At 39.2% G+C, this 22,861-nt stretch overlaps 1 protein-coding gene across 4 annotated transcripts in view; it reads right to left on the bottom strand.

The window, feature by feature from the left end:
- The window catches only part of Snf4agamma (SNF4/AMP-activated protein kinase gamma subunit), a 180,690-nt gene that overhangs the window by 146,123 nt on the left and 11,706 nt on the right, over positions 1-22,861 (bottom strand). The window contains exon 1 of one of the 4 annotated variants that reach the window (XM_076439734.1): positions 3,998-4,827. The exons of 1 other annotated variant lie outside the window; for it this stretch is intronic. In XM_076439734.1, coding sequence (XP_076295849.1) covers positions 3,998-4,022 — 25 coding nt within the window. In that variant the 5' untranslated portion in view covers positions 4,023-4,827. Of the gene's footprint in view, positions 1-3,997; positions 4,828-22,861 lie in introns of those variants that run through there. 2 more of the 4 variants (XM_076439726.1, XM_076439748.1) reach the window with 2 other exon arrangements.

The raw sequence follows: 22,861 nt of genomic DNA on the forward strand, positions 1-22,861 counted from the left end.
GTTAGGGGCCCCGAAATTCTACTTTGCCCAAGGCCCCGACTAGTTATAACGCGCTACTGATATTATTATTATACACAATGATATTTCGTATTGAAACGAATGTATTCTTGGAATAATGGTAAACACGTTGTTGGTAATATTACCCACTAATATTTAGCAATATTCGGCTTGAATGTGTACATTGGCATAAGAAACGCATGACGTCTTTGCACGTCAAGAAATGGAACTTTAACAGGAGACGAACGTTCATATCTTCGTGCAGAAAACACTTCTCGTGAACAGTGTTCGTGACTCAAGGTCACCCGGCGCGTAACACGTGAAAGAAGTTCCTTTTCCCGCGAATGAATGATCTCCTTCGGGACAGTTAACGATGGGTAGAAGGTGACTGCTTCACTATTCATTGCACGATCGTGTCGCCGTTCCTTGGACAGTCTCAAGACGCAGCAGAACGATTCGTCCAAGACACTTTCGCGATTCTCTCGACGTGAAACGCGAACTTTTTTAGTAGCCACGCGGCACGATGCGCAATCAGGCCGGGGATAAGTGGAGCACCAAAAAAGAAACAAATAAAAATAACACTTGCCAATCGATTAATTAGCGCCAATAATGTGCTCGCAAGTCAGTGGTCTCGTTTGTCTTCGTACTTTCCCCCAATGTTCACATTTATGCACTTTCGACCGACCCTCACCGTGTTCCTCCTCGCAGACCTCTCCTCGTGTCTTATTAGTGGAATAAATAAACATTTCTTGAGAGTTTTTGCGAATGAATGTGCTTCGTCAGAAGTCAACGCAAGGTTCATCGTAACGGATGTAACAACTTTATAATAATTTGTTTGTTCGTAATATAGGTATGTTTATTTATGAAAGTGGAGGTGCGCGAAATTAAAACCATTTGTTTCAGTGCTGTTTCAAACGCCATAGTGACAGCAAAATTCATACTTATAGCAGATTAAAGAATTGTTCTGATTCTACACACATGCATCTAAATATACTGAAAGTATTTCCGTGATGCAACGCACGAGGTTTACCTTTGTAGACAGGTCATATGTAGGCTGAGGATCTTTATGCAAAATAAAAATTTTCTCCATCAATTTTAAGGAACAGGAGCCAAAGAAAAAGTTCTTTCCTTTTATTTATAATTTTAGAGGGTTGAAAATAATACATTGGAGTTTCTAAATACTCTTAACCTGTAAACTTTTTTAAATTGGACTTACCCTTTTTGTTATAAATGCATAAAATCCGCAGTCTAGTCATATGTAACTCTAATCTTCTTGTACAGTTTAATCTATTACAAACGACTAAAAATATTATTTTTCTTGGCTTAAGCACTATCATATTAGCCTACGTACAAATCCTCAGATTTTTAGCTAAACCATTTTTGATCCGGGAAATCTACGATTTATTTTACAGTTTCAGTGATTAGAACTTTATTTGTGGTTCGTAATTTCCTAGAAAAGGAGAAAATTTATATCTATTGTATGCCTACATGTTCTCCAATAACTGTACATTTACAAAACCGAAATAGAATTTCATCTCGATTTAAAGGAAATTATTAGACTCTGTTCAGAATCTTCATCACGAGTCTGACACGATATTGTAGGACAAGGGGTTAAATAAAAAAAGAAATTTACGGTCTCTTCGTAACGATTAACGAGTAACCTCCTCCTGCGCGGAGTAGATCGAAAAATACATTTTTCTTCCGGATCAAATCAGAGCAAACAATCCACGAGGACTGGCATTCGTGGCGAGTCCGCAGGATTGATTTGCGAGGACCGTATTTCTCCCCGCGATAAAATATTTCGATTCCGGGACAGTTGAGCTCGTTCCAAAAATTTTGAGCGTGTCTTGCTCATCACCTGCGTTTTTCAAGAAGCGAGGAACGCCTTGTTGCATACGTGAACACGTCACTGGCGCATTGCGGTAAGTACGCCCTCTATTTCGTAACCGTGGAAACGTTTGTCTGTATAGCGAGTTTCCCTAGATATACATTACACACCCGCGAGTCGATCTTTTCTAATGCCCGACACGAACGGCATGTAACTCATCTCGGCGGCTTAAAAGACAATCGCGACAATCTGGAAAAATTACTGTGGGATCATACAAAGACAATAACCGGTTTGATCAATTGTCCAGGTGCGATGAAAAAGAAGATCGAAGTGGAAAATTCGTGATTTGAGCAAAAATTCTATCGCCCATTTTGTATTCAGCGTGAAAAAAAGATTCATTTGATTCAAAACGGAGAATTTGTACCTCAAAGTGGAAAATGTGTGACCTGGACAAATAATTCTACTATTATTTTCTATTGCCCATTTTGTATTCAGCTTGAAAAAAGATTCATTTAATTCTAAACGGAAATTTGGACCTTAAAGTGGAAAATGTGTGACTTGGACAAATAATTCCATTATTATTATCTATTGCCCATTTTGTATTCAGCTTGAAAAAAGATTCATTTAATTCTAAACGGAAATTTGTACCTTAAAGTGGAAAATGTGTGACTTCGACAAATAATTCCATTATTATTATCTATTGCCCATTTTGTATTCAGTTTGTAAAAAAGATTCATTTAATTCTAAACGGAAGATTTGTACCTTAAAGTGGAAATGTGTGACTTGGACAAATAATTCCATTATTGTTTTCTATTGCCCATTTTGTATTCAGCTTGAAAAAAGATTCATGTAATTCTAAACGGAAAATTTGTACCTTAAAGTGGAAATGTGTGACTTGGACAAATAATTCCATTATTATTTTCTATTGCCCAATTTGTATTCAGTTTGTAAAAAAGATTCATTTAATTCTAAACGGAAGATTTGTACCTTAAAGTGGAAATGTGTGACTTGGACAAATAATTCCATTATTATTTTCTATTGCCCAATTTGTATTCAGTTTGTAAAAAAGATTCATTTAATTCTAAACGGAAGATTTGTACCTTAAAGTGGAAAATGTGTGACTTGGACAAATAATTCCATTATTGTTTTCTATTGCCCAATTTGTATTCAGTTTGTAAAAAAGATTCATTTAATTCTAAACGGAAGATTTGTACCTCAAAGTGGAAAATGTGTGACTTGGACAAATAATTCCATTATTGTTTTTTATTATCTATTTTGTATTCAGCGTGTCACGCCTGCGTCAGAAACTATTTATGATCGGATGCCGAACAAACGCGAATGTTTATTTAGTTCGCATAGAAGAATATCTACGAAGACGTTGTTTTCGAATTGCAATCGCCAAATTGATAACTCATTGAGGAAGCATTATCGTGCTTAAGGTTAAGTTAATGAACTTTGACAATGTTTGTGCGACCGTGCCCAGCATTGATCTAGATTAAAATCGCTGTGAAAAATACATATATCGGACAAATCGATATACTTTCGTCGTAAAACGATCGGCCATTTTGACTTTTACTGTCAAAGGAGCAACAGGTACGCTCACTAACAACATCGTCTGTTCCGCGAAGATACAAAAGGCGTTCACGTTCAAAGCAGAACACCCACACGGACGTACAAGAAATATTCGTGCGTGAAATGCTTTAACTCTTCCTTTGTCCGGAGGAATTACCCGACGGCAAATATTTACACAATCATTTAATACATTCACCGACGCGAACTGCTGACCACAAAAGTCCTACGTAAACAAAACTCACGGTTTGATTTGGATTTTTAGTAACGATTTAGACTGCGGATTTCTATGGAAAATAAAAATTGCCCAGGTCAATGTATTTTTTAAATTCTTCTAATGGCTTTATGATTTTCGATTTGTTCTATTCATTTTTGTTATCAATTCAAAAAGTCCGCAGTCTACTGATAATCTCCCACTTTCGCTGCCCGTCTAACTCTGTATTACGAACGTTCTACGTACACGACTAATCGTCACATGTTGTAATCAATCTAGTACCGAAAATAGAACATTCATTACGTTCTTCGTATCCAATTTGTATTTATTTCCATATCATTTTGTAGGTGCTGCGGACACTACTTTACGACGATCAAAGAAGAACTTACGTGTTTCAGCTATTAACGGCGCCATTATCGAAATAACAAATTTCCCTCGAACTTGTTCATTTATTGCACATTCGCGTGCTCGAAAAGCCACGGTCACATTGCAACTGACTCGAACGAATGCTCGAGTCTCCGTTTATTTTCGACAGTTTACATTGGAATAATTTTATCTATCGCGTAACAGATAACGAATAGACCGACAAATCCGATAAGATAAGTGCCATTATGCACTATTATCCGTCATTCGTCCATCAGAATGCAAAATGTAACAGTTTCACCCAGTGACCGGAAGGTTGTTCAGATCTCTCTTCTTCAAATATCATTAAACGCTATATTGGAAGAATATTTTCGCAAGATTATTTAATTTTTCCTCAATATGTGTACGCGAGTATATTAAATACAAATGCGACTAGCATACGGCTAGATCAGAGTCGCCAGATGAGGGGAGGGAGCACGAATTGAGGGAAAGAAACGCAACACGTGACCGGACCGCGGCGGAGTAGCGCCGTAGAAGGGGAAGGTAGAGTGGGGACACAAGTCTTAATCTGTCCACTCTGGGCCAGACAATGAGAATTACAGCGAAACGAACGAGAATGAACAAATACTTAGCGACAGCGTTAGATCAAAGGGAAACAGTCCAGGAAATTTTTTTTCAGCGACGCAGCCGGCTGTCAAACGAGCCGGTGAAGAAAGGGAAAAAGAGGAAACACGCGTACATATCTCCATCAATAGGTGCCGCTTGGCAAGTGTCTATTTGACGCCTTGCACATTGTCCTTTCCACCTACGCGACGCGACGCGATGCGACGGCTAGAGATGAAAAGTTACGCGCGAATGATTTCACCGGGGCGCGATGAATTTTACCGGAAACGGGCGAGTAGACCGGCCGGGTCGTTTAATACAATCTTGACAGAAGTTAAGTGACGGCGATACGAGTGGACAGATATCGCCGGGGGAACATACGCGTGTCTTTGGCCGCGTGCCAGACCCGTCTCGCGATTACTTGTTTACCGCGTGCTAGAGAGTGACGTAAAGCTCTATTGGGGCTCGTGGACCGATCGGGGACACGTGACGATCTATGTACACATGCGACGACGATCCGCATCGAGAGTCAACCCGGAGACTGAAATGAAAGTCACGCCCCGACCGTCTAATTCGTTCTTTCCTGCAAACAGCCGCGAAACCGAGAGACACGGCCCTTTGAAATTGCGAGATTGACCGGTTTGTCTTTTATTTGATTGTAGAAACAACGTTCTCCCCGGAGAAGAACGAATCAACATCACCGAATCTGTTGCTAGCTGTACAAATTAATTCTTGACTCTATCAGCTGTGCAGCAAGAATGAACTGAAAACTGGAATTAAAGGGGATAGACTCGTTTTTCCAGGATTGCAAGGGTGCGAAATGCACGTTCTCATTTCTCGATAATGCTAACATGGGATAAACGTAAAAATAGGACTTTTGAGGGCGCCCGCGGCCTAGATCGATCTTTTATCTAGCGCTTTTGACTACTGAAAAACCCCCATCGTTGCATTATCGAGAAATGAGATGGCGTATCCCACACTCTTGCAATGGAAACGAGTCTACCCCTTTAAAGAAGGCTGTAAGTGCCACTTTTTCAAAAATTCTTTTTTCCTGCAAACAGCCGCAAAACAGACAGACAAGGTCCTTTGTTATTGCAAGATTGACCGGTTTGCCCTTTATTCGAATGCACAAACAACGTTCCCCTCCGTGGTCGGATCGAATTAATTAATTCCTGACTCTATCGTCAGCTGTGCGACAAGAATTAATTAAAGACTGGAATTAATGAAGACTTTAAGTGCCATTTTTTCTAAAATTGCTTTTCATGAAATGAAATCAGGCTGAAAGTTCCCTGACGATTGGTCACTAGTTTTGAGTTGGTTACGGGACGATCTCACAAGTTTTACCTGGATTTTCCTCGGTATTTTCATTTTGGCACTCGCAGGCTATTTTAATTCCACTCTTCGATTAAAAACGATTGCAGAAAACTGGTCGAAGGGAATTGATCGTATGTAAAGGAAAACCTGAACGTTCGAGTGCCGCTAATGTAGTTAGTTCCATAAAAGAACCTCACAAAGCGAAGCCGAGCGTACAACTGCGGCTAGCCGGTACGTGAATGCTAAATTAGCTATAAAACTTCAATCCGAACAAATCCGGAGCTGAACTTTGTTGGCTCGTAAAGTAACGAGACCGGAAAGAGCATCGGACCTCACTCAGCGCTATAGGAAAATAATTTATGAAATCTTATAACCGTTAGAAGAATGACAGAATTTTTTTAGAACATTAATATTAGGTTGGCAACTAAGTTCGCGCCCTCCACATTCTCTCAAACAAAGTCATTTATATGTATTTTTTAAGCACGAGTAGTTTATATCAAAGTAATCGAAAAATTCAGAGCTTTCCAATGATATACAGTTCAAAAGGAATGGTCACTGAATGAGATTGTAAAGATACAATAAAAAAAAAATACGAAACAAAAGGTCACGAATTTAGTTGCCAACCTAATAACTATGCATATATTTATGATGGCAGACAAGTGAAAAAGCTTCTACAGACTCATTTGCAGTCTGGTTCAGAACTTTCAAAAAGTCAATTTTCCTTGTACGTAATCTCTATTTCGAAAATCCAGTGTTAAGAACGGTGGTATCAGTTACGCACACCTGTTTCTAGCCGAAAGAGAAAGCTAAAAGTTCGGCATCCTCGTGTTATTACACGTTCCTCGTAAAAGTTCGAACAGAAGGAACTCCATAAATCTTCTTAAGGGTTGCAACGACCTCTTGACTTTAACTGGAGTGGGCGACGATAGCGTTCGGCGGCTTTGCATTTGTAAGTTTCAATGTATGAAACATGTACTTATGTCTCACGGATATCTACAGTGTGTCCCCAGAGACGTGTAAGATTGTCTTTTTGTCCAGTGAGCGAATTCAGCTGTTGAACTCGATCATGTCGCATATCCATGTACATAAGAGTTGCAATACACGGGAACATAATTGACTTATACGATGTTGTAACGAGTTCTTATACACTTTGAACCACGAAGGGCTAAGAAATTAACGATTTCAAGAAATTCTTTAGAAATGTCGCTTCAGCGATTCGCAACTAAATATGTACATGCTGATTTGATACTGCTAACTAAGTCGGAACTCCATACACCTTTAAAAAGCGTTAGAAGACCAGGAATAGCTAGAAGGACATTATAGCTATAGTGCCCAAGGTCCAGTTAGCCAATCGGTGTACATCAAAGTTAAAGAGTTCGAATGTCACCAGATCGATCCCCTTTTCCTTGGGGCCCTATAATTCAGGATCCGATTCTATTAAATACAGAAACTAATTCGGTGCCGTCCAAAACCATTTGAGTTTCGATATTTTCCTGCCAGCGCAGTGCAGCAATCCTTGAAAACCTGATGTGTAATTGTTTTGGCCGTTTCATAGAACATAGACTTTTAAAAAAAATTTTTTTTTCAATAATGCATTGTGATCCAGTTCTGAGCCATGTAACCGATTTCAAGTCTCTAGCTCATCAGAAAGTTATTAGTTTAAAATCAATTGCAAAATTTGCCACCGAACAAACAAACAAACAAGAAAGCGAGCTAATAAAAACGTGGTAAAAAGTAAGGAACAAGTTGGGTTGTGTAATGTTACTCGTATCGAAATAGGATTGCCACAGATGCCTACGTATTAAATATTACACAGATTAAGATCCGGATCCATTTCCTACAGCTGGGATAGGAACCTCTAACTTAAAAGGATGTATTCCTGTTTGTACGCTGGAGATCATCCCTTATGCCGAGACCAACGACTGTAAACGTTTCAAGAAAGTCTTTGCTGTGTGCGATCGAGTGCAATAATACCTTCCAGGTCAAACCATGAAGTTTACGATGCCCAAAGCGAGCTCTGTCTCTGATCCCTCGAGTTTCTTACATGTGTCTTCTGCTAGAAGGTTTAAGTAGTTCTCAAGAATAATCTTCCTTTCGAAAGCTGTTTACAAAGAATTTTCTGTATTGCGAGAGTTGTCAACATTTTCGCTCTGCAGGTGCAAGTGCTCGACAGCAGTTCCAGAGTTACTATGTTGATCGAGCTGGTTTTCGTATCGGCTTATTTGAAAAAAACAGAGATTAGTGGTACAGATAAGTTCTGCTAGATTGTTCAGTCATACTAAGCTGTTAAACCTCATCGGTCCACTTGTACCATGATTTATCGGCCACCATGTATACCGTAGCTCTCGCTTATCGAGAAACAGTCGCCAGGAAATTCACCGTGGACTTTTATCGGCCGCAGAAGAAAAATAACAGCTTTGTAAAAGCAGTCGACTTTACGCGACGCGCGAGCAACAATAACAATAATGCTGAGAGCACCGGTAACTCTAATGGCCGTAAACACACGAAAGAAGTGAAAGGTTTCTGTTCCTTGAAAACGTCTGAGAAATACTTCGCACTCCTTTTATTATTAGCACGCTTATATTGACTTGCCGAGTTGTCGTTGTTGTAGTTGTATGCGTCAAATCTTGTAATCGAATCTTAAACCACTTCCCGATCAGCAAGAGACTTGAAACTTTAAACATAGCTCAGAACTGGATGACAATGCAATATTAAAAAACAAATTTTTAAAAAAACTGTGCGTTCAGGAGAAAAGAAAAATATATTAACCGTCACACCTCGTCGCGGACACTCGGTAGTAACGTCATCGCGTTCAACGATCCCCACTCCGCGCGTCAGCGCTCCCTACTCCACTACGCGTTCCCACTCGGACTGATCCCAACCAGTGTTGCTAGATGGTACGGGAAAACTCGCGCATGCGCGACGATTCCAGCATCACTGAAGTACGAAATCGGGCACCTTGGTTGCCCCGCATAGCTTCGCACAATCTTTTCTTCTCGATTTTCAAACATAACGTTTAACATGCGTATGTTATATTAAAATTTGATGTGTATGTACATGTAATATATAAATATATTCTAATTGTATATATACAGTAACGGACAAAAGTTTAAGACCGCTCTAAAGAAAACTTGCCTCACAAGCTACGGACTGTAGAACGCACATACGTTCCTGGATTCGCCGCGCATGCGCGAGTTTTCCCGTACCATCTAGCAACACTGAATTCCCAACTTCACTGACCCATTTCGCACCGAAAGAGCTTAATCAGTGTGGTTTTCCGTTCATTCAGTTCCATTTCGAAGAATTTCGGACTCTATCAAGAGACGTCGTCTCTCGGAGTCATCCCCTCATTCTATCTCGCGTATTTCCATATCTTGCGTTTCTATATATATCTTACTATTTCATACCAGTATTACTATATCTTGCGTTCCATTTAAAAAAGATTCCATTTAAATATATTAAAAAAAACTTTTTAAAAACCACGCTTATATTAAAATGCACTAAAAAGGAGAAAATAATTTTGTTTGGCCATTAGTGACTATAAATACGAGCGTGGAGCGCCCACGAAGATTACGTCAATATAGTTTAGCGCTCCACGCTTTTATTTATAGTCACTAATGTCTAAAAAAAATTATTTTCTCCTTTTTAGTGCATTTTAATATAAGCGTGGTTTTTAAGAAGTTTTTTTACTGCCAATGAAGCCACGTTCGCGAAAATAATCATTTTTCAAAATTCGTCTCCTGATCTAGCATTCAATTAAACCAACGGTGAATTCAATTATTCGTTTCTCGAAATTAATTCGTTTACTCTTGCATCAAAACGTAACTGTGAAACAGCGTAATACAATTTTCTTTTCACTTGGTTCGATCGAGTACATTTCATCGGACCCGTTGACTCACGGTTATCGATGAATAATTATCAAGCGACGATATTTAATTATCAAGAGTAAGCTTCGCAATGAGGTAAACAGGCACAATCGCTGAATCTCCAGCCACGAAATCTATTCAACAAAGTATCCCATTCTTCGCGAAGCCTTTAGAATACGACATCGAAATCTTACCAGTGACAACAATTATGGAAAACATTCGGAGAAACTAGGTCAACAACAATAAGGACAATACCTGCGACGATAATGCACCCGGGACAAGAGCAATAGGTCTATCTCTCGGAATTATCGACGATGCTTTTCCCCATTCCTGCGCTGCCACTGCCATAGCAGCTGCATATTGATTCGCAGAACTTGGCTGCTCGAGACACTGATAAAAATGGAAAAACGTGAAAATAAAAATAGAGACAGCGACCGACAGAAACTTGTGGTTCGAGTTGTTGTACGTTTTCATACGAAGAAAACTTCGGGACAGTATCTAGCAGTAGAATTAAACAGGCGGTATACGAGTATAAAATTTACATGGAATATCCAATTAACTCCTTGCCCTACGATTTATTTTACGGTTTCAGTGATTAGAACTTTTTTAGTAGTTCGTAATTTCCTAAGTAAGGAAGAAATTTATATCTATTGTACGCCTACATGTTCTGCACTAACTGTACATTAACAAAACCGAAATAGAATTTCATTACGGTTTAAAGGAGATTAATAGCATACATATTTATTACACGAGCTAAAAGGTGGAACTCCCTGTTGCAGGGCAAGGGGTTAACCCTCCGTATACTGTGCTGGAGTCTATTTTCACCGGGAACATCGAAATCGTCATTTAAGTACTCAATTCGTGGCAAATTAAACTAACTGAATAGCTGTTTCATTGAGGATATCGGAAAGACTAATGTGTCTACGCGAGAAATCGTCGAAAGTAAATTTTTAAAAATTATTAATTGGTCCTAAGCATTGCCAACTATATAGCTATAAATCAATTGCAAAATTTTCCACCGAACAGACAAACAGACAAATAAACAAACAAGAAAGCAAGCTAATAAAAACGTGGTAAAAAATCGTCCGTTGTCCGAGGGTTAATTCATAAAAGAGCCAATCGAGGAAAAAGCATTTCTACGTTTGAATTCGTAAAAATGTTTCCGATGCAGAAAGTCAAGCATCATGGTCTAGCGTGTAAATAAGAAGTACGTATCATGCTACGATCGCTGAAAGAATTAAGCATGAAAACAGATTAACCCATTCGATTGACACTTGTTTATTTTGCACTTTGGAGAAGACGTGACCATTTCGTACAGAGCCTGAGGAAAAATTCATGAGAACTACTGCTAACAAGACTACTTTCTAACTTCAATGAACACGTGAGATCGATCAGAATTTCCGTAACAAAATCAATCGAAGACAATGCGATGATGGTACAATCAATTTCTACGACCGTTACGAAATTGTCTTAGAAATGTTTTAAATTGACAGTCAGCATGAAAAATATTCGGGAACAAATTATATTTTTCGTGCACTATACTTCTGGGAAATTCGGAGAAATTTTTTTTAGTTTCTGGACTTACACTATTTTCCTAATTTGTCGTGTATCTACAGTGAAACGAATTAAAAAAGACGATACCTTTTTTAATATTGTACTATACGATTTGAACTTTTCTGGGAAGCTAGAGCTATTAGTTTACTACAGGATGTGAAAAGAAATTTTTTCAAAAATTGCAATTGATCGGAATTGTAGAAAAAATACTAAAAGTTGCATTATGCAACTTTTTTATGTGGGCCCCTATATTGAAAATTTAAAATATACGTTTTGTAGATCTGCGCGAATCAAACATATTCTGAAAATTTCGTCAAAATCGGTCGACGTTGCGATGAGCTACAAATGTTTAAAGATGGTAAAAATTGCAGATTTTCACGACTTTCGGCCTCTAACTGCTATAAATCTAAGGATTCTTCAATGCCTGTCGTTTTTCAAAACTTTCTCAGTGCATTTAATTATAAATAATAAAATTTTCAATATAGGCCCACATAAAAAAGTTGTGCAATGCAACTTTTAGTATCTTTCCTACAATTTTTGAGAAAATTTCTTTTCACATCCTGTAGTAAACCAATTGCTCTAGCTTCAATACAATATTAAAAAGTTATCGTCTAGAGCGCCCGAATATTCGTTTCACTGTCTATAGTAGGCTAATTACATAGTTGCCTAAATCCCAAGTTTGTTTTACAGCAACGTCATTCGATAACTATACATACAGTAGCTGATATAGCTTTATCTTTCGAACAATTGGAGTACAACAGATGACCGGCCGAAATGTTGCCGAAGACGCAAGGATCGGGGCGAACAGGTTCATAAATAAATCGGTGAATAAGAGGTTCCGTGGTCTGATATTTTTGGAAGACACTGTATATGACGTAACCGATTCTCTTTCCCGCTAAAACCTGTTAACGATCCAATCCTCGTCGTCGAACGGCGAGGCGCGCGGCCACGCGACTGTACACTCATCGACAAAAATAATACGAGCGGACGTGTGTTGCACACAGGGTGATACATATTAAAATCGATTTCAGGAACCTAACACGCGCGGCACCTCCTAGATGCACGCGGTGACCCTAAACTTTCTATCTATTATCGTTCCCCTCCCGGTGCGGAAGTGGCTCTGAAAGTGAAATCGATAAAGGTCAATGCACCGGTAACCGAGCCGCGGGTAATAATTTGAAGATCTCCGGCAGCTCCGGAGGACTAGGATCGAATATCAAGTTTTCCCGAGGCCACGCCTCTCGCTCCGGGTGACTTTTAATGAATCGTTCACACGAACAAATTGATATTGTTCCCGGCTCTAATTGTCTTCGCGGTAATCAACCATCGCGGAGTATCTCGACATCGTTTCCCTAAAGTAGAACTCGCGACTTCGTTACACGAAATTAAGCGAGAAAGTTAGAAGCCGTCCGAATAATTCAGTCAGGATTAATCAACCGTTAAGCATACGAGTGACTCATTCATTCGGTAATGAACCTCTGAGCGCAAGCCTGGTTCATTAATCAAATAATTACAGGCATCATAGTTTCGAACTAATATTATATTGAGTGTACCGAGGGTTAGGGTCGAAGAAATGCAAGATGGTTGGAAGAGTGTGTAATATCATACATCTTATCTTTTCCATTTTTGTTCCATTAACACATTATTTGTATACTGAAATCACGGTTGCAATGTAACAAAATTGCGACAATCCTTTTATAATGTATTCTCCAATGCCTATACAGGGTATTTCAGTATTGACGGTACAAACGAATAATTCTTTCTCGGTTTTGACTCTGTTTTCGAGAAAATCGAGATTGAAGATCCGTCCGGTTCGTGTGCTTTAATAATTGGTTGATCATGATCAGACGCGTCAGACGATTCTTATCGAATAACTTGCGTATTAGCTGCATTTTCAAATTCGATTTTCTCGGAAACGAAGCTATTTTCTCGTGTAGAATCCACCCTGTAGAAATCCATTGTACAACATTCACCCTGTACATCGGCAACAACGAAATCTTTGTGCAAAATAAAAATGTTCTGCATTGATTGTGGGAAGCAGGAGTAAAATAAAAATTGACTTCATCCCTTAATGACTTGATTGCATTAAAAACGACATTACAATATTCTCAAATGTTTCGAATCTTTTACTGTTTTTTATGCAGGGTCTAAAAAAATCCGCAGTCTATTTATAACGTACGTATTTAGTAGATTCTGTTTGAAATCTTCATCACGAGTTTGATTCGATATATAAGGTGATAATGAATTATCACTTTTCATGATTACTTTTCGTAATCAATTACAAAAAGTAGATAATAACCTACTGTCCAACTCTGACTCTAGTTTCTAGGAAGTCCGAGCGTAGAACGAAACACGCGCGCGCCAACCAAGCAGACAGGCTTTCGAGAACAGACGTTGCATGAATACATACTGGTCAACATTGAAAGCAAACAGCTGATTCAAGGCTGACGCCCACTGACGTCGCGCGTTCCTGTGATAGTAATGAGCCCGCGTTTGAGGTAACCTCCGACCTACCTTAAGCATCTGAACGGGGCGTGCGCGGGACCGCGTTTGCTCGGCGTCGGGCAAACCTCTTCGCGTTTCCTTTCTCCGCCGTGAGAAGGATCAAACTCTCCAGGGCAAACAAAGGGACACGTCGCTTCTTCGCGAAATCTTCCATTGTCGGCCCGTAACTTTCCGTTCTCGGACGTTTGCATAAAATACATACGTGCGAAGGTCGTGCCCGAAGGTCGCCGCATCGTGCACACACAAATCGCTTTCCCTTCCCGTTAGTTGACCCTTGTGTGGGCCACCGATTAATCAATTTGAAACTCCGATGTTTAAATCGTTTTCTATATAGCAGGACCACGGTCAACTGGATCCCGATTATAATTCATGCAAAATAACAAATGTACGCATTGATTGCAGGACACAGGAGCCAAAATAAAAATTGTATTCTTCTTTTAATCATCCTGTTAAGCTGAAAATAAGACATTGATGTCCTTGAATATTTGTGATATGTCCACTGCTTTGAATTGTACGTGGCCGTTTTTGTCATAAATGCATAAAATCCGCAATCTAATGATTATATGTATTATGAAGAGAAATTTTCAAAAATACAAAATTTATTTTGGAACACAGGGTGTCTCAGCTGAAGGAGGTCACCTAAATATCTCCTTTATTTTTAATGACATTAATTTAAATGGTAATTTAAATGGTATCGAAGGAGGAATATCATAGAAGACCTTTTTTCAGGGTCATCGTTATTTTTTATCGGGAAAACAATTTTTTTATTCCATCTTATGGCGGCTGAAAAAGAACATTTGAATATGCTTAAGTCATTAAAACAAGATCGTCAAAAAATAACAATGACCTTGAGAAAACTGGAAAAAATAACCGGACAAAATAAATTGTTCTTCTATGTTATTCCTCCTTCGATACCATTTAATTTATGCCATACATATTTCTTGTGCCGTTAAAAATAAAGGAGATATTTAGGTGGTCTCCTTCAGCTGAGACACCCTGCATAATGTACATTTCAATTATTTCCTCGGGTCCCGATGATCCATCGGGCCTTAATTTATCCGGGCTGTTTGTCCCCCGATCAAGCCGGTTAATCGAGGTCCTACTGTATGTTTTTAGCTCGATGTGCGATAACATTCAAAGCTTAGCAACACTCCATCTCGTTTGATGTTGCAATCCCTAAAGACGAGTGGAGTCCTCGAGCCTGCACAGCTCCTCTAGTAATATGCACGAGTCCGAAGTACAGTCTTTAAACCCTTTCACTATGAAAGACGTATACATGACCCCCAAAAGACTATTAATGCACTATGTGTGTACGATTTACATGATTTAATTGTGAATTATTTTAGCTTGCCAAAATAATTGAATGGGTGTCTAGAAGAAGTGTCTATGTCAGGTTTTCCAAATTTGATAGAAGCACAATTAGGATCTTATGTTGCTTTAACATTTAATGAAACAAACCGTTAAAAAGTCTTTCAGTTTTCAGTCTCTTCCCAAAATTGCCCTCCTTTAAAATTCGAAGAACCTGACATAGGCCCTTCTTCCCAAAGTTGCCTGAAGTTCGCATAAAACCTAATGGTATCCATAACGAACGAAACAAATTTTGACGAGTTAATTTATAGCATTCTAAACGCGAGTACTCGCATTTTAGATATGTAATACAAATAATTGATTAGTGTTCCACGCAAATATTATGCGACCATAAGTACCAGATACGCAACTAAATGATCTCGCAGTTACCGTAACGGCATCACTCTGTGATAAAAATGTGTGCTCTCCCGTTCGTAATGATTCAATTATTATTCCGTGTTCTTTTATGATCGAGTGTCAGACGAAAGCTTCTTGTCCGACGTAACGCCCAATGCCACCGAAGTGATTCCGTCCGCTTTAATTGGCAACGAGTATGAGTTATCCGACGTTATTTCCGACGGAATTTTTTGGCATCACTCGAAAGCAATTTGCCAGCAATTAAAGTGTTCCTTCGACAAGCCGCAGACGACTTTCCACGCTGGTCATACTATATTGGTGTCATCAGGTGAGTGTCTCATTAATTCGTGTTAGCTTGTGAATTAATTATCCAACTCATCGACCACGAGAACATTTCTCTTTCTGGTTTGAATTAACGTGGTACTTCCGGATGCATCGGTTACTCACGAGAAACTCATTGGACACTTCCGTACCTACGGAGCAAATCTTTGAATAAACTTAGGCGACACACTGTAGATAAAGCACATTTTTTTTATCAAATAATTGACACTAGAACTACTGGATGAATTAAAATGACTTGCTCCTGATTTCTTCTATTAGAAATACAGTATTTTATCGATAAATGTCCCAAATGTCTGGCCGACCCTTGCCCCAAAACTATCCCCACTCCTGCAGAAGTATGATATCATACGGCTCGGCTATATCGGTGTGACCACACTAATCCAATGACAAAACTTCTTTATTCTTCATTACTTTTTATGGAACTTTCACCAACATATTCGTGGCATTTTTCTAATGAAAATGGTACCAAATATGATATAGTTCCAATAATATTTACTTGTTTAATGAACGATGAAAGTTTCGAGCACTTTCTTTCCTATACGCTGTCTTTTTTTTGCGTCGAAAACTTTCATCGTTCACTACACAAGTAAATATAATTGGAATTATATCATATTTGGTATCATTTTCATTAGAAAAATGCCACGAATATTTTGGTCAAAGTCCCATCGCTAAAAATGAAAAATAAAGAAGACTTGTTATTGGATTAGTTATGTTTACATTTCTCGGCGTCCGAGGCCTCTCGAGCTCCGCTGTCCTTTTCTACGTTTGGCAACAGTCAAAGAATAGTATCCCTGGCGGATAATTGTCTCTGGACAGACCCGTGGTGACTTTCTCTGAGAAAGTTTTTTAGTCAACACTACTCTATTGAAGTACATATTTAAACAAAACTGGTACAAAATCTAAACAAATGCAATTTTGTCATTATTACAAGGCAATGTATGCCAATTACGTTTAGTGCTCGGTAGTTCTAGTGTTAATAGTAACTGTTAACATCTCTCTGTACTAAATCCCATTGATTTGGAAGGATCTTTTACAAAATGTGCCCGACTATTTTTTACATCTACAAATGAAAAGCATTTAAAGCATCGAAATTCCCTGATATTTGAAAATCATATTTCACGAGTTGATGTCGACGCAACAGCCTTTCCGAACATGAGCACTATGGGACGTTGTAGTGGTCAATTTACTTGATACTCGTTAGCGGAAATAAAAACTGATTTATCAAATGAGGAAAGAACGGAGTTACTCAAATATAGCGGAGCGATGGCAGAAAGTGCAATTTACCGAAAGAGTAACATTTAATCTTGACTAGCAAACCGGTTACCCATTTACTGGATGTCTTTCAACAACTTGTTAATATTCCTCTAAAGATATTACAAAATTTCTCTGAATGTCCATTCTTTGCTCGTTAATAATATCAAGTTATAGTCTTAACACCAAACCTATTCTATTTATTTAGATTTTATGCAATTTTTTATTACAATCTGTGTTTGGATAAAGAAATTTATCGAATCAATTTCCATGTAAGCAACTTCATCATTTCAATAATTGTAAGATGAAAAATACAAAACCGGTCATTTGACAGGCAGTGGTAGGTTTAGTGTTATAATGAGAATTTGTGCAAATATGTTAAATACAAGAGATTCTAAATAATCTATAGTCGGTGTACAAAGTATTCGTACACCTTTTAAAAACAAATACATAACATTTTTATAATTGTATCAAACGACCTAATTTTATATAATCAATTAGAAGCATTGGTTTACGAAATGATACGCACAAAAAATTTTTCCAAAAATTATTATAATTTACAAGGTTACAGGCAAAAATAAAAAAGGGCATTTTCTAAAACTTTTTTATTTGGGCCCTTAATGTGGAAAATTTAAAATATATGTTTTGTTGGCGCAGAAAAGAAAACGACACGCATCGAAAGATGTACGATCCTGTGAATTTTTTTTAAACAGAAATTGATCGAAAGTCGTGTAAAACTACGATTTTTACCATTTTTAGCCGCTTGTAACTCGTGTGTATGTTAATCGATTTCGATGAAATTTTCAGCACGTGTATAACTAACATAGATCTACAAAACATATACTTTAAATTTTCATTAAGGGGCCAAATAAAAAAGTTTAAAAAATTGACTTTTTTATTTTTGCATGTAACCTTGTAAATTATAATTTTTGTAAGATCTATTTTGCGTATCATTTCGTAAACCAATGCTTGTCGTTTGGTACAATTATAAAAAAGTTATTAGTTTTTCAAAGGTGTACGAATACTTTGTACACCCACTGTACATTTTGGTTGGTTACATAAGCCCTATTTGTCACCTGGGGTGAAAGACCGTGCCAGTTCTTCGCGACTCATTCGATCGCGAAAATGTCCATTTCATAGATGTATTTCGTGGTGTAAGGTTGATGAAACTCGAGCCACGGAATACATCCTGCAAAAAGGTTCTGCACATCGAATGCAATACGTGCGCGCGCGAGGATGCTGCTGCACGCGAGCGATACTGGAGGCAATAAAGAAGGGAACTTTCCACGGCCTGGAAGCTGGAAAAGTACCGGAAACGTGTGACGCAAATTTTTCAGAGAACACCGAGTCTGGCTGTTGCCAATGTTCCACGCCATAAACGCGAGGAGCACTTGAATTCGTCGCGGCCGAGAGCTATAAAAAACTCGATGAACATTCTGCCAACAAAATTCTCACATAAATATTTTCCTTTTATTCGCATCGTTAATGCTAACAGGCGTCTTTAAACGGAATTCGTGTTGTTACATAGAGAGCCGCGATATTGCAAAACCAACACGTGCCTCTGAGGAAGCTTGTTTTATTCATCGGCCGGATTATTTTCCGTTGTATAAAAGAATTCCCACGATACGACAAGATGATAAGATTAGACACATGGAAAATATTGAGGAAAGATTTGCTTGTCCAAGCGCGATCTATTATGCGCGATTTCGATCGATCCTCGCGGAACGCTTGAAATACTTCGAATATTTTCGCAGAGGAAGATCAAGAAATATTGGCCGCAACCGTTTTCTGAGAAGCACACCAAGCTATTGGGTTAATTAGTTATCGCGATCCTCACGAATTAAACCTATTGCGCGGATCTGACATCCAGACCTCGAGAACCGTGCAATAACACTCCAGTTTCACAATTTTCCTGTAATTTTTCCGACATGCACGCGAACGAAACGTTAACATTAATCACAGCAGTGGCTGACGATGTATGTATGTCTAAAAAATTTGATTAATTTTTACTCGGAACGATAATTGCGCGAACGTCAGTTTCACGGTAATATTTCCTGAAATTATTCCGTTAACACTTACGACAATTTTTTTTCCAACACTTTGATTGCCACGTCAATCATGTGTGAGTGACAGAATTGTTTGACCAAACTTTGACATCCATTTTTCTTACTATCTGTTCAGCGAAAGCGTCAATTTTCTAAAATAAATTAAATCGTTCGCGTACGATTACGTTATTAAATATTAAATAAAGTCCGATACTGTTGGACGGTCCGATAGTGTCGGGCAGTTCGATACAATTGCGATTTCGGACCCAGACCAACAATTTCGGGCAGTTTAACACCATGAAGCAGTCCGACCGAGTCCGATATCTCGGACATCCGCATACCTCTAACCCTAATCGAAGAGCCCCACTTCTTTTCGCCTAATTGGGACCTTCACATGATCGGGCTAAAGGACACCATTCTTGACTCATAGCTGTACGAATGGTCCGCGGATGAAATAATTTTTGTTTGGCTTCGTTTAAGAACAACTTTACCTTAGGAAATGTTTGAATCCTCCCCAATCTCCACCGTTACGAGAGCCGGCGATAAATCTGCGCGAGCGAATCACGCGATTCTCGGACAAATCGCGGGAAACGGTCGATTGCGAGTGGCGATCCGCGCACGACCACGTGACAATCGCTCAGAGCACGTGCTCGACATCAATTATCGTTGAAACGAGCGGAGCATCCGAGTCAGAATTCCACGCGAACCTACGGCCGGTCCCCTCTCGAATACAGATGCGCCGCGGGATCGCATTGCGGGTGTTTTGCAACGCGAAGAAAGACGGTGATGCCTCCCGGAAACAGATTGTTCGATCGGCTTCAGCTCCGTTTCAATGGGGTCTCTTCTGGTCTAAAGCGTCCAGGACTTGTTTGGACATTTTTCCGACGAAATCTATACGACCATTTTGTATCGAGTTTCTGCGCACGTATTTACTACTGTTTAGGCTAGACAATGTAATTTTTTGAAATCGGAATATACTTCAAAATTGTACACACATACACTTACAATTACGAAACACCCCATTTAACCTTCTGCAGTCGCAGCTATTTCAACTTAAAAATGAAACATTTCTTTCAGCCTAGAATAATTCCATTGTATAGGATTTTTTCATTTTATTTCATATGTGTAGTAATTGATTAGCAGGCTGCGGATCTTTATGCAAAATAAAAAATGTTTGCATTGACTGCAGGACACAGGAGTCAAATAAAAATTGTATTCTTCTTTTAATTATCCTGTTAAGCTGAAACTAATACGATGATGTCGTTAAATATTTTTAAAATGTCCACTACTTTACATTACAAATACCCATTTTTGTCATGAATGCATAAGATCCGCAGTCTATTGATCAGATACCAACATATTTAATAATGTAAACAATATTGTGAATAATGGTACAGTAATTTTTAGTGGTGACTCTCTCCGAGTTACCCCTCGACTGCTAAGGGTTAATTCCTGTTATAGTGTGTATAAAAGTAATAACCTTGTTATTCATACAGTTACAAACAAATGTGTGGGGAGGAAGATATCGTGCCTGGAGATCACATCTGAAGTGTATATTTTCCGAGATCTTAAGCAGTTTTTAAAAATGGAATGTGTGGTATATAGCTTTTCGGGGCAGCTCCAATGGAAAATAAATTGGCTCGAAGCATTCTGCGAATGTTATTCGATTATTAATTTTGCAATTGATCAGAGAACACACCAGTATCAGTGTGTCTTTTAACTTCTGATGAGGGGGTCGCAACACTTGTGGAACGAATATGCTCTAAGAATATGCAAAATATAAACGGCGATTGTTTCAAGGTTCTAGACCAGAAGACTCCCTTAAACGCGTGGCACGGCGTCCACCTTCATTCGAGAAAAATGAAAAAGTTTCGTCGGGTTGATCACTCCCGACACGTGCAACACGCACGCGGAATATTCGCTCGCAAATACTGTCTGCACTCTAACGCTCTTCTTATAAATAGACCGCGGAGCTTGACGCATTTATAGCGTTCGCGAGCATGCAAAAGATAACAAAAAGATCCGATCCGATGGATCTTCAACAAGACCTTCTTTTTTCGCTTTCAACGCTAAACTGGGCAGAGTCGAAATTACGTAATCAAGCATTTATTTATGAGCGCACATAAATTAATACGACTTTTTTATTTCGTGTGCGCATCGCGTCACAAAGAGAACCGTCATTACAAGAACGACAACTCAATTATAACCATAGGTGGGACATCGAATGAGTCAGGTACAATCACGTGCAGTGTCGCCAGATCAAAACTAGTGTCCCCACTCTACCTTCCCCTTCTACGACGCTACTCCCCACGCTTCCGCCGCGGCCCGGTCACGTGATGGGCATGTGCCCGATACTGGCAAAGAGGGGGTCTCTTTTTCTCCTGAATTCGTGCTGCCTCCCCTTGTCTGGCGTCACTGGTCAGGTGTAGCACGCGTTGAGCAATTTTCCGAACGTCGAGGCGCGAGTAACAAGGGCGAAGATTACAACAGATTTACTCGGAAGCTCTGCTTATATACGCGTGTGATCTCATCTTTGGCATCCTCGCGCGAGAACGCTGGAAAACACATCGCGCAAAGCCAAGGTGAGAGGTAATTGGGAAATCCGAGTGGAGGTTTCCGTGTGCCTTTCAATCTTTCACCGATATCGTTATGCCATGGCAATCTGTTACGATAAAATTTCTCTAGAATTATTCGACGATTGTTTTGGATACTGTTACGATCGACAAGCAAACGTACTGACGCTCATATTCTCTTTCCTTTAGAGTTGGAAGGATCATAGGCGCAACAAAGAGGAGTTATTATGCATATCGTCGCGCGCCAGAGAACTACCGATCACGAGCGACCAAGAAACTCGTGAATCGAGTCGACCTTGAACGGGGTAAATAGAAGCGCATTGTTTTTAAATTTCTTTCCATGACCTTTTCGAGTCGATCACAATAGATTCGCTGAATAATGGTGGCTGCCAAGAATTTTCATAGTAAAATCAGTAACGAGGACGAATGGCGACGACGACGACACAACGACGACGAGAGGATGATGGCGAGCCACGTCGGCGACCCAGTCGGTAAATCCCTGTCGCCAGAATGTCTGCAGCGGTGGAAGACTATCTTCTCCGCACCACCTCCCAACAATCTTGATACTCCGATCATTAGAACGAGCCGAGTACCTCGGCCAAATAAAGCGAGAGATGCGTCGGCGACAACGCGACCGACAAAGGCCGACGAACGCACGACAGAGAATCCATTCTTAGCGGTTGTTTAAATTACGAAACGCTCGATGATGGCATCTTGGCATTGATTTCTGCGTGTACAGGGTTTAGCCGAGATTACGTTTACCCTCGAAACCCCGAAAAACCGGCTCCTTCAGTCCACCAGCTTAAGTGTTTCCGATTTCTAGACCAACATACAGCGGACCACAGTCATACTCGAACACTTTTAAAAGGACGAGAACATTTTTAATATCAGATCATATATATACGACTTGGATTTTTTTGAGAAGTTAGAACAATTTATTTACTGCATGACGTGAAAAAGAAATTTTGAAAAATTGCAACTGATCGGAATTGCAAAGAAAATAATAAAAGTTGGTGTTTACAACTTTTTTGCGTGGACCAATATCGAAAATTTAAAAAATACGTTTTGTAAATCTGTGTCGATTATCAATTATAAAAATTGGTAAATACGGGAAAAAACTACAGGTATTGAAA

Source organism: Lasioglossum baleicum, chromosome 2 (assembly GCF_051020765.1).
Source record: "Lasioglossum baleicum chromosome 2, iyLasBale1, whole genome shotgun sequence".
Lineage (NCBI taxonomy): Eukaryota > Metazoa > Arthropoda > Insecta > Hymenoptera > Halictidae > Lasioglossum > Lasioglossum baleicum.